The 11,108-nt window shown below is 35.8% G+C and overlaps 7 protein-coding genes across 7 annotated transcripts; 1 reads left to right on the top strand and 6 right to left on the bottom strand.

The window, feature by feature from the left end:
- Positions 1–218: 218 nt before the first annotated feature.
- Positions 219–2,857, bottom strand: BDF20DRAFT_305288 (major facilitator superfamily domain-containing protein). Its single transcript, XM_053075160.1, has 10 exons — positions 2,609–2,857; positions 2,462–2,524; positions 2,223–2,396; positions 2,053–2,144; positions 1,810–1,978; positions 1,577–1,710; positions 1,262–1,507; positions 1,011–1,191; positions 844–932; positions 219–773 (listed from the first exon to the last, which is right to left on the bottom strand). Exons 1-10 carry the CDS (start codon positions 2,776–2,778, stop codon positions 565–567), a joined length of 1,527 nt encoding a protein of 508 aa, XP_052939456.1. The 5' UTR covers positions 2,779–2,857; the 3' UTR covers positions 219–564.
- Positions 2,858–4,329: 1,472 nt separating this feature from the next.
- BDF20DRAFT_305244 (uncharacterized protein) lies at positions 4,330–5,367 on the bottom strand. The gene is made up of 4 exons (XM_053075159.1): positions 5,158–5,367; positions 4,998–5,087; positions 4,605–4,929; positions 4,330–4,436 (listed from the first exon to the last, which is right to left on the bottom strand). Exons 1-3 carry the CDS (start codon positions 5,225–5,227, stop codon positions 4,649–4,651), a joined length of 441 nt encoding a protein of 146 aa, XP_052939455.1. The 5' UTR covers positions 5,228–5,367; the 3' UTR covers positions 4,330–4,436; positions 4,605–4,648.
- Positions 5,225–5,433, bottom strand: BDF20DRAFT_853725 (uncharacterized protein; the record flags this gene model as incomplete). The annotated part of the gene is made up of 1 exon (XM_053080152.1): positions 5,225–5,433. A coding segment is annotated over one exon (155 nt), but the record flags the coding sequence as incomplete, so codon positions are not given.
- A 514-nt stretch (positions 5,434–5,947) lies between these two features.
- Positions 5,948–7,109, top strand: BDF20DRAFT_993340 (Acireductone dioxygenase ARD family; the record flags this gene model as incomplete). Its single annotated transcript, XM_053085385.1, has 5 exons — positions 5,948–6,163; positions 6,206–6,270; positions 6,353–6,473; positions 6,549–6,645; positions 6,723–7,109. 5 exons carry the CDS (start codon positions 5,948–5,950, stop codon positions 6,791–6,793), a joined length of 570 nt encoding a protein of 189 aa, XP_052939453.1. The 3' UTR covers positions 6,794–7,109.
- Positions 6,906–7,990, bottom strand: BDF20DRAFT_853716 (calmodulin). The gene is made up of 6 exons (XM_053080151.1): positions 7,929–7,990; positions 7,801–7,850; positions 7,620–7,722; positions 7,358–7,425; positions 7,087–7,300; positions 6,906–6,986 (listed from the first exon to the last, which is right to left on the bottom strand). The coding sequence occupies exons 1-6, from the start codon at positions 7,929–7,931 to the stop codon at positions 6,975–6,977; spliced, it is 450 nt and encodes a 149-aa protein (XP_052939452.1). The 5' UTR covers positions 7,932–7,990; the 3' UTR covers positions 6,906–6,974.
- On the bottom strand, positions 7,991–10,048 carry BDF20DRAFT_853709 (glutathione synthase). Its single transcript, XM_053080150.1, has 5 exons — positions 9,728–10,048; positions 9,544–9,619; positions 9,083–9,444; positions 8,920–9,003; positions 7,991–8,830 (listed from the first exon to the last, which is right to left on the bottom strand). The coding sequence occupies exons 1-5, from the start codon at positions 10,015–10,017 to the stop codon at positions 8,173–8,175; spliced, it is 1,470 nt and encodes a 489-aa protein (XP_052939451.1). The 5' UTR covers positions 10,018–10,048; the 3' UTR covers positions 7,991–8,172.
- Positions 10,049–10,453: 405 nt separating this feature from the next.
- Positions 10,454–10,965, bottom strand: BDF20DRAFT_853707 (uncharacterized protein). The gene is made up of 2 exons (XM_053080149.1): positions 10,688–10,965; positions 10,454–10,586 (listed from the first exon to the last, which is right to left on the bottom strand). The coding sequence occupies exons 1-2, from the start codon at positions 10,849–10,851 to the stop codon at positions 10,508–10,510; spliced, it is 243 nt and encodes an 80-aa protein (XP_052939450.1). The 5' UTR covers positions 10,852–10,965; the 3' UTR covers positions 10,454–10,507.
- Positions 10,966–11,108: the final 143 nt, after the last annotated feature.

Below are 11,108 nucleotides of genomic sequence, written 5' to 3'. Positions count from 1 at the left end.
TGTTATTGATGATGGCTATATGACCCAACAGAGTATCCGACGTTTGCGATTTGTTTACGGCCACAAATGTGGTCTTGAAGTACAAAACATTGGTTCAGCATTGATCCATGCTTTCTTCTAGATTTTTTGACCAACCATAGCTTTTTTCGAAGCTTTTATGCTAAGATTGAACAAAGTGACGAGTGTTCATCTTTTTCTGCACTTGAACATAAAAAATGACATGAGTTTACGAAAACTTCAATAACGGGGCAAACAATGCTACTGATAATTAACATGCATACTCCAGCCTCTGCTCAAGGAGTATTTTCAATAAATCAACTATCCATATTGTTTTGAACGAAACTGTTAAAGACTAAAGCAAACAAAACGAAAAAAAGTCGATTAAGATTTCGCAATGTTTTTATCTTACTTCTACAAGGACAGACGACTCATAACGCATCGAAACTCAAATAAATAGATTATACGGATAAATATACATTATACAAATATAAGCATAAAAGAGCAATTGGACTTCCTTTAAATGCGTTTTGTGTTGTGGGCATAAAAAAAAAGACGAAAACGCTGTTATAAAATGTATCTAAATGACCAATGACGATCACCGACCAGATCAACACCACCATATTTATGAATCTGTAGCTCTTTTTGCTCCTCTGAAAAGTTGTCCCTCCTTTTGTTCTCTCTAGCGAGTAATAGCCGTAATATGATGACTATTACAGTTTGCGCAGCCATACAAGAAAGTGCGATCGTGTTACCCGCTACATAATGTGGAGGATCTTTGAAAAAGAGGCAATGTTTAGGAACGCTTTCAAAATAGGTGTTTGCATACGTTTAGTTTTTCTTTACCGTAATAGATTTGCCCTCCTATAGCACCGCCAATTGTACCAAAACTAACAATTGCTGCAGAAGCAACGGCGCGTCGAGTGAGCCCACCACTAAAAAGGCAAAAGATTCAGAAATTTAGTTTATCCAATTTAGCAGGAATACTGTTGTGTCAAGCCATGATACTGTACTAGTTGTTATTGAACCATGCGACCTTCACAGCAACATTCGCATACACAGAGATGACTACCAGACAGGCTGCACAGTATAAACCTGATACACGGCTTACCGGAAGGAGTATTAAAAGCAGCAAACCTATGAGACCCACTACATTTATAGCAATCATATGGTATGCTCTTTCAATGTATCGATCTGAACAAGAATATTAGACTCACTAGCGATAGCACAATTTCTTTAATTTTCCACATAATTATTGTCCTACCAGAACTCCAGCTTATAGCGACAGTAGCAATGAAGGCAAAAAAATAAGGGGGTACAGTCAATGCTTGAGCTACAGCTTTATTCCACGTACCCATATTGGCTACAATGGAAGGTAGAAAGAGTGTAACACCTTGGAGTGAAATAGTCCCTAGAATGTAAATAAGCATATAAAGATAGGTCTTCCAATCATAAAAAACTGATGCCACTTGCGCCCAAGCCCAAGAATGATCATTAGAACCTCCAGCATCTATTGTGTGCAGCTAAAATTCAGTAGATGATAACGATTATGAACAAAAAGTATTATCAACCAACATACCAGCAGCCAATCGGCTGACTGCAAGACGACGCTCGTCTTCTGTTAAGAATTTTGCAGTTTCAGGTTTATTAGGTAGGTACCAACTAGCAAAAATAGCCAAGACAACAGAAGGGACACCTTCAATAATAAAGAGCCTTTGAGTAAAAACGAAAACAATTTAATTGCTTATCTGAGTATAATATCAACGTAAAGTAATATGATGATGTATACTTAGTGTCTTGTTACACACTTACCATTGCCATGTAGCCAATCTATCATCTTTAATCTGCCCTATGCCAAAGGCAATTAAACCACCAAAAGCACCTGCTAAACTGCTAAATGACCAGAAAAATCCAACACGCCGACCATACTCTTTTCTCGTATACCATAATGACATGAAATAAATAACTCCAGGGAAGAAACCTGTGGGTGAAATACTTGCTTATGAGAACTATCCCATCCTTTAGTTCTGCCACTACTCCCTTCCATCAACTCACCAGCTTCGAATAGACCCAAAAGAAATCGACAAATAGCAATACCTGCAAAGCTAGTGCTTGCCGCCATAGCAGTAGCAACAGTTCCCCAAGCACTGAGGATGAGTGAGGTAAAGAAAATTCGACATTAAGATGAAGAAGAAATGTCATTTAAAAATTGTTTCGATACTTACAACATAAGAATACCTAACCAGTAAGACGGCCGCCATCTTCTCATGATGATGTTAGAAGGCAATTCAAAGAGAACGTACGAAAAGTAAAAGATTGAAAGAGACCACTGATATTCCGAAAAAGACATATGCAAATCCTCCTCTAAACCGCCAAGTTTTGCATTGCCGATGTTTGATCTATTCAATTATGTTGAGATGTGAATGCATCACTTGGAAAAGTAACCAAAGTCAGATTGCTTTACCTGTCAATGTAACTTAAAAGGTATAATACACATAGGGTAGGAAGTAATCGTCTGTCAAGTTTTCTAAGTGTATGCAAGTTAGAGTTAAGTTAACGAGAACAATGTTAATACTACCTCGCGGGCGTTGGGAATTAGTTTTACACCTGCCTTGTGAGCACATGCGTCAATTTTATATTGTTCTGTAATATCTCTTCATCCGAAAAGGCCTCCAAGGTCTTTTTCTGTATGTCTTCTATAGTTACTTCATTGATAGAGTCTAGTTTAACATCTGTGTGTACTACATCAGCCGTAGTGGATGCTGTTTTCTCTGCTAACATGGTTCGGATTTCTAGTTTCCGTCTGCAAAGTGACAAAAGAATGAAAAAGGAATAAGAAAAACTATTTTTCACTATTTATTTGTTGCTTAAGCTTGCAAAATCGGAAAGCTCCATTCGTATGTATACTGATTATTTGCATCTCCATCGGCGAACCTTCTTTAACCTCTCAACTTTTTTTTTCGTTCGAATTGATGACAGATCAAACGAATTAACGTTTTGTACGAGGGAACAAAACATTGACAAAGTGACCCCACTAAATCGTAGAAAACATAAAAACGAAATATGCAAAAATTAGATATGTGTAGTTATCATGCTTAATTGGTATAAGAGAGTAGATGACTAAATAATGAACAACTCTAAATGTGTTACAAAAAGATGTGATTCGACACACCAACATGCCACATTACCTGTACACAGCTGGTAAAAGGGTAAATTCGCCAAAATTGGTCATAAACAAAAAGAGAATACAAGTCTAATGTGGTTAGGTTATTTTATCATCATTTGATCTTTACTAGCAGAGTTTGTTTATTTAAAATTTAGGAAAAACTACGAGTGGATCAAGTGTTACCTCCATTATGAATTTCCCGTATTTAAATTTCCATCAATAACTTCGGGCTGGTCCCTTTCAATAATAGTGTTACAGCTCAGCCTGATATAATAAATGTATAGAATTAAATCAGTCAAATTATTTTTATAGTGCTGTGATATTTGCATGTTAGCAAACTAGATCGGTCATGGATAATAATTTAGGAATTGTCATAAACTTTAGCAATTTGCGACGCTCATGTTATCATGTACTCTGTTATCGTGGGGACATGATGATATAGTTACTACTGCTTCAGGATACCCAACAGTATATGCACACATGGCTCATGCTTTTGCTATGACGCGCTGGATAGGTTAACATCCTCAAGAATTTAGGGTTAACTGTAATACTGTTTTCTGCGAAGTTGTGATACGAAGAAGTGGAATTCATTATGCATAGGAATCTTTCTTGTCCGATGTATTGAGCATTTCATGCAAAGCATACTGATCATTGCAATGCATCTTAACTTTTTTTTTTCCAACAAAGTTCAAACAATTATATATCTACTAAGCTGTGCTCATTGCTTTCTTTGAACTCGCCACTAATGCATATTCCTACTTGCTGAATTCTTTAGTCCTTGAAGAGTAAGCATCATCCTTTCCATCATAAGAGGAGCAATAATGCGCGTAAAATAGTCCTCAACGCCAACTAGCACAATATGAATAGACTGTGAACAAATTTCAAAAAAATAGTCGTGTTACTATCTATGAGACAGTAACATCTTACGCACCATATTATAGAATAATTGTGTCACTTTATAAATGTTGATAATGGAGAGCATTTCTGAGGAGTCGACAATAAGCACGCATAGACCAATATATCTAGAACTCAACTTCACTAAATAAACGGCTGTTGAAGCAATTTAATAACCTTTTTTTATCAAGTGCGCGTGCTGCATTTTATTTTTGGATATAGAGTAGTTATTGTCTCATTTCAGTTATAGAAACTGAGGTCGACTGTGAAAGGCCGCCTTTGGTTTTTGATCCGAACTAAAATTCAAGGGGTAACAATTTTAACCAATGATCTTCCTTGAAACAACGAATTTGCGGGGTTGCTCCCTACAGTATTTTAGCTAATATTTTAGATAAAATACAATTTTTTTGAACGATCAATATTTTTATTTAGACGAATTGCAATTGTGTTGTATACGAAAATGTAAATCGTTCAAACAATGATTCAAATTCAAAAACTTGTCAGTAGTGGGAAAAAAAATCCAAAAGAAAAAGGTACTATTCCTCACCTGTAATGATCTAAATCCTCAAAATGTGAGGAAAACCGTGATTATTACGGCAATACTTTCTTCTTCACTTTTGATTGGAAAGTGTTGCTATAGTCACCAAAAACACAATTATCAAGAGGCAACCTTATTGTAAACGCATTATAATTACACCCCAAATGATGTTGAACCTCTGCCTTGGATAATACATGTTGAGGACACAGAGGAGAACGCACCGATTTATGTCCTGGTTGCTTGCATTTGGTACAACACGCATTGTCTTCCTCTGGGTCTTCATTCTCCTCTTTGATCTCAAGGTTCTGTTTGCGTTTTCTACCTTTCGAACCAACTATAGGTACATTAATGTATCTTATTATCGATAAATTTACCAACTTCAAAGCCACATGAGCTCCTTACCTTGATCTGCAGTTTCTGTCTTATACAATTCACATTTAAAGTATTGTTGGGTGTAATGATCCCCTTCACCGCAATCAATGCATGTTGCATCTAACAGTACACGATGATTAATCTATATGTATATATGATCAGGTGTATAGGCATTCAAAAGGCAAGTTACCATGAACAGCACTTGATTTTTTCTTTTCAAAAATTTGCTTTTTCTTTTCATAAATTATTGTTTTGAACATGGGTCATAGTATGTATCATAAAACGTGAAATAAAAGCGAAAGAGACAACATTTGAGTATAAGAAAGCAATATATTTTATAGTGCTTATCTTTGAAAGTCACCCATGAACGCACACAAAAACATTGACAACAGATAATATAACCAGTCCATTCCGCTATGGGGTCTGTTAAACTATGACCCTCAGCCCTCTATCAATGGTTTGATGTCAATCAACTCGAAGATGACCATTTTTGGAACTCTGTCTAAAAAAGGCATCGATGAGTATCTTGGTGGTCTTGGAACATATCGTCCTTTAATAAAAAAGTTGTCAAGCTTTTTATAGTTTCAGCGTATTGCAAGGTAATGTCAACTAGACCATTATTGGCGATCTCTTCAGAGACTCAATTCTAGGGTTCGATTGTATGTCATCCTTAATGCTGCTTGTATGTCACGAATAATTGAGTATCCAAATTGATATCTAAAATACTATGAGCTTTATTCAAAAAATTTTTAAAATTAAATATATATTGTCCATTTACGATTGTAAATGGTCTAAAATATAAGCTTAAATACTCTATTTTGTTAAGCTTGTGTGGATTTTTGATGCAACCAGGAGGAGTCTTGGCTCCAGAATAGACACCAAAAGAACAATAAAACTGCATTTACTTCTATTTGATACATTTTGCTATTATTTTTACTGATATCATTGTCGAAATAGTACATTGTATTCCAAAAAACAAAATGAGAGCATACATTTACGACACACAAGATCCTGCCGATCAAAGAGCACCTCATGACTTGGGAATTGCAAAGACACTTGACGATCTCAAAAAAATTGGTGTTCTATATTGGCAAATAGAAGATGGACCAAATGCTATTGAAAAAATTGATGAAATTGCTAAAGAACGAAATTACAAGAACCGCGACACTGTAAAGAAGTTTCTTGGGTACAGAAGGGTACACACATATCATACTAATAATGTTGCTTTTGTATCTTAGATTGTAGTGTCGCCTGATGCAATGGGGCCCATTTACGAAGAAAAAGTGAAATCTTTTTTTGCCGAGTAATTTTTTTTCCCTAATATGAACGTCCACTATTGACAGGACTCTGAAGAAACTGACAAACAAATGTATTGATTATTGTAGACATCTTCATGAGGATGAGGAAATCCGTTATATTCTAGATGGTTCAGGTTACTTTGACGTACGTGATGAACAAGATATTTGGATTCGTATTTATATGGAGAAAGGCGACATGATTATTTTAGTAAAGTTTGTGAATGTGTAAAAAGCCAGTGAAGGCTCAGCGGATCATATTAACAGTACCTTTTTACAAAAATAGCCACCAGGAATATACCATAGATTTACTACAGACGAGAAGAACTATATAAAAGCGATGCGACTGTTTAAAGAAGATCCATTGTGGACCCCTCTTAACCGTATGTATTTTATGACAAGTAAAAGCGTAGAGAAGACAATAAGTACGTATGCTTAACATTCTTTCTTACTCTCGTAGGCCCTGTTGCTGAAAATAACGAATATCGCGCGGAGTATGTAAGGAATTATAACATTACCACCGTAAACTAGTTGACTGTACAATAGGTATCATGTAATTGAAGCTGAAAAAGCCAACTACTAGCATTTGTACCCTTCAATAATAACAATACTTTATTGTTTAATGAGAAAACTTGGTAAACCATGCATCTTTACTGTTTTCGCGTATATGTAGAGAGTTAAAAGATGCCTTATCAATTCTTTGACTTCAATTTTATTTGGACATCTACAGTAATATAAATGCAGTTAGCGCTTTCTGTATTGTACTGAACATAAAATAGTTCCCAGCATAGCTTTTTCTTTTTTTTTTTGTTTTTTTCATTTACCATCATCTTGACAAACTCTTGGTAGTTAATTTGCCCGTCGCCGTCGACGTCAGCTTCGCGAATCATTTCATCAACTTCATCTTCACTTAATCGTTCTCCAAGGGAAGTCATGACATGGCGTAACTCGGCTGCCGAAATATAACCATTGCCGTCTTTATCGAAAACTTTGAAGGCCTCTTCGATTTCCTCTTGAGAATCAGTTTCCTTTAATTTTCTATATTAAGTTTGTCAGAAGTGTAAGCTTTAATGTACAGATTACATACAATTTTACCTAGCTAACATGGATAAGAATTCGCTAAAGTCGATAAGGCCGTTCTTGTCACTATCTACCTCGTTGATCTATTTAAACAAAAATGATCATAAAATGAAATATTCAATCAGTATGAAAATGGACTCTTCTACCATATGCAGTCATGCCAAATACTGTGATATTTTTTATTTTTATTTTTCGCACACATGCACAGGTGTTTTTTTCTTCCACTTTTGCGAATAACTAACGGTTCAAAACAAATAAAACTTATTTTATTTCTTACCATGTCTTGAAGTTCAGCTTCTGTGGGGTTCAAATTCAAGGAACGCATAACAGTTCCTAATTCCTTAGTTGTAATGGAACCATCTCCATCCTTATCGAAAAGACTATGTGTTAAGTTCAGCCAGTTTAAATAGTTAGAAATTGTATTCTGTTAGTATTGATTGCTTAAAAAAGTCATATACTTGAAAGCTTCACGGAATTCGTTGATTTGTTCTTCGGTCAGTTGATCAGCCTAATTCGGTTTGCATAAAGACAAGCGAATCACTGAGAAATAGTTATAGTATCAACAAGTAAATAACCAGCACTTTACCATGATTGAAAGCAAAATACTTTTATATAAGCAAAGTGTTTAGCAGAAAAAAGAGCGAAATAATGAAAAGAAAATATTTGTTTGTATTGTATACCAAAACGCGTGACTGAAAGCTGCCACCTCTGTCATAAACAAATCCACAAATTGACCGTAACACAAATTGAAGACATAGGCACATATTCTCCTTTAATGAAAACTATACACATGTACTAAAACAGAGAGCATGAAACTTATAGTAAAAATTCTATTCCAAAATAGGACTATCAATGACAGCGAAACCAGCTGCAACACCTCCTTCACGCGTAGTCGTTGCTTTTGTACGTAAAAGGTGTCCACCAGTATGATTTAGAATTTCTTCATCCCCATCTGCAAGATAAGCCCCATAGACACCTAATTCACTCACAACATCACCATGGATTGTCTCGCCCTCCCTGATCATAATATTATTCAATGGTGGAGATCGGATAATATCCATTAGAATATAGGCGCTTCTTTCTTCAGCAGTCAATTTCTGGAGGGTATCTAAAATATCTTGACCATAGACATTATGCCCACCTCCTTCTCGTTGCGGTTTCATCACATAACCTTCAGGGTCTGCCAAGGCCAATTCATATGCTCGGAGACCTTCAGGAGTTTGATCTAAGGGATATAGTCCTGCAAAAGTTGAGCGAATCTCATCTGCTAAATCAGAGTCATCCTCGCTGATATAGCGCTCTAAACGATTTGCTTCAGATAAAACTTGCTGCACCTTCTTTGATCCAATTAGTTGATAAGCAACAGTAGGGCATTTGATGGACAAGGAGCGTTCAATGAGCAATCGAGCATCCCAAGCCTTTTGATCAGGATAATCTTCGGGTCCGTAACCAGCACGGAAATATGTTACTGCCACTTCCTTTCCATCACTGTTAAAAAAAGGACCCGGTTAGATTCAGACGATATTGATACGAATAGCGTATACTTGAAGGTTCCTGATAATAGATAACCGACTTACATCAGTAATGCTTTACTATTAGGATCCAAGGTGGCTTTATTTGCTATGTCCTCGAATGAGTATCGTATCAATGGTATACCATAACTATGTGATTACGAATAAAAGAAGTAAGTTTCCTCATTGATCGCTGTTCGGTAAAAATTGATAAAATTTCTCAACCTACCTTTCAAACAATTGATACTCAATCCAACGTTGATCAAAAACGTTACGTTCATTTGGTTGAGTAATCATAACAACAACAGCATCATTCTTTCCATAATGTTTCCAAGCAGCGGCTAAACCTTCGACATATGTTTTTATGGACTTGTTCTCAGGCAATCGTTCCAAGTCCATGGGTTTCGTTCCTCCGTAATTTTTGATAGATGTGGCTAGTGATCTGTGTAAATCGGTAACCTTCTGACTCAAACTACAGAAACTGGCAGATACTGTATTGAATTCTACTTGTTTAATAACAGCTGTCTTAGCATCTGCACCAGGGTTAGCATGTAATAAATAGTCGTTGCGATGAATGCCTAAACTTGCTGTCTACGTGTAAAATATTCAAGATTGTATATTTTAGTACTGCCATGCCAACTTCAATTTGATTTAGTTACGTAGCATAATCAATACATATATGGCACGTACCTGAGCAATACCCTCTTCTCTCACTTTTAAATAAATTTGATACAAGCCGTTCACAAATGGATCTAAAGTAGATAAACTAAAATATCAACGCAAAGACAGCAAACTTGAACGTATCAGTGTCATATTTAAGGTAATAAATAAAATATCCTTTATGGAGTGGTAGGTGTACGCAAATGAGCCTTACGTTTGCATGGTTTCAGTAATAAGATCATGATCTTGACTCATACGATGGACGAGTGTATTCCATGGCTTTTGCAATTTGATAGCTTTCTCGTATTCATGGCGAGGAAAGCGGGTCGGATAAAGTGCAAAGGGAGCATGAACAACTGACGCATTCTTCTTTCTCATGGACGTTTTATCAGGAGCGGGTCGTACAATCAAACCATGAGAAAGAGCATAGTCTATGGCTGTGTTGACTAATACTTCTAATTCCTCAGCGGGTAGTTTGGGTGGGTAAGGTACGTCTTTGTCCATGTTTTAAAGAAACCGTGAAACAAAAAAAAAAAAAAAAAAAAAAAAAGAGAGAAGTCCAAAAATAAAGGATTTTTATGGAATCTTAGTCTTGCTGAATAATACAATTCTTTTAAACACAGAGTGACAATTCTGGCAATAATTTAAATGGGATTTCTGAGAGAGAAAAACGAAGAGATATTGTTACAGTGTTTTAGCTTCAACTTTACACTTTATACAAATTTTATTGGACAATATATATATTTAATTTAGATAATTTTAAATTATTTTAGGATTAAATGGTATAATATTCTTGGACGATTTATTGAATAAATAATTGTAGACATTATTTTGAAGGTCAGTGGACATTTTTCAATTGATAGTGGCATTACTTTAAAGTACTACGAGACGTAATGAGTATTTTAGTGTAAAACAGGTCTTATCAGCAATAGATACATGGTTGTGGTTTACGAGACTTTATTTATGGATCATATGAATTGATCTACGCGTTAAACTAATCCCAGACACGTTCTTCCGCCGCGTAGATAACGGTCGTTGTTGTCAATCCTAATAAAAAATAAGATGTTGTCAAACTAGCATTTACAGAAAATAAGTTTGACATCTTTCCTTTGATTTCCATCTTCTTCTTCTTATTCTTCTTTCATCTTTCTTTCCTCATCCTGATAGCTACTACTCAGCATGTACAAAGCCAAAATCTTGCAAAAAATCAAATCGGTGGCAGAAGCCCATAAGAATAAAGTCAAAGATGAGTCCTTCCGTAAGTAACACATGAGCGCGCTGCCACAAATAAGTTATAGTAGTAATCTTCAGATTATGTTTTGTATGACTAGTAAACATCGAGTGCAAGGATTGCAAAACACTCGGACATTTCAACAAGGCATACCATGAATGCAAGTTTTACAAAGCAGTTTCTGCGGCTGATGGTAAGTATCATGCTCTCACTGCAAGGCAAGTTTATGTTTGCTTAACGGAAATTTAGTTGGAAGTAGCGGTAAGAAACGTAAGCAATCAGCTACAATCAAGGAAGAAAAGAAGCAAGCAAAGAGAAAGAAGAAGCAAACAACTGGAGATATCAAGTGTATCAGTTGTGGCTT

This window comes from Mycotypha africana (assembly GCF_025528875.1).
Source record: "Mycotypha africana strain NRRL 2978 chromosome Unknown BDF20scaffold_2, whole genome shotgun sequence".
NCBI lineage: Eukaryota > Fungi > Mucoromycota > Mucoromycetes > Mucorales > Mycotyphaceae > Mycotypha > Mycotypha africana.
This window is presented reverse-complemented; position numbering and strand designations above follow the sequence as displayed.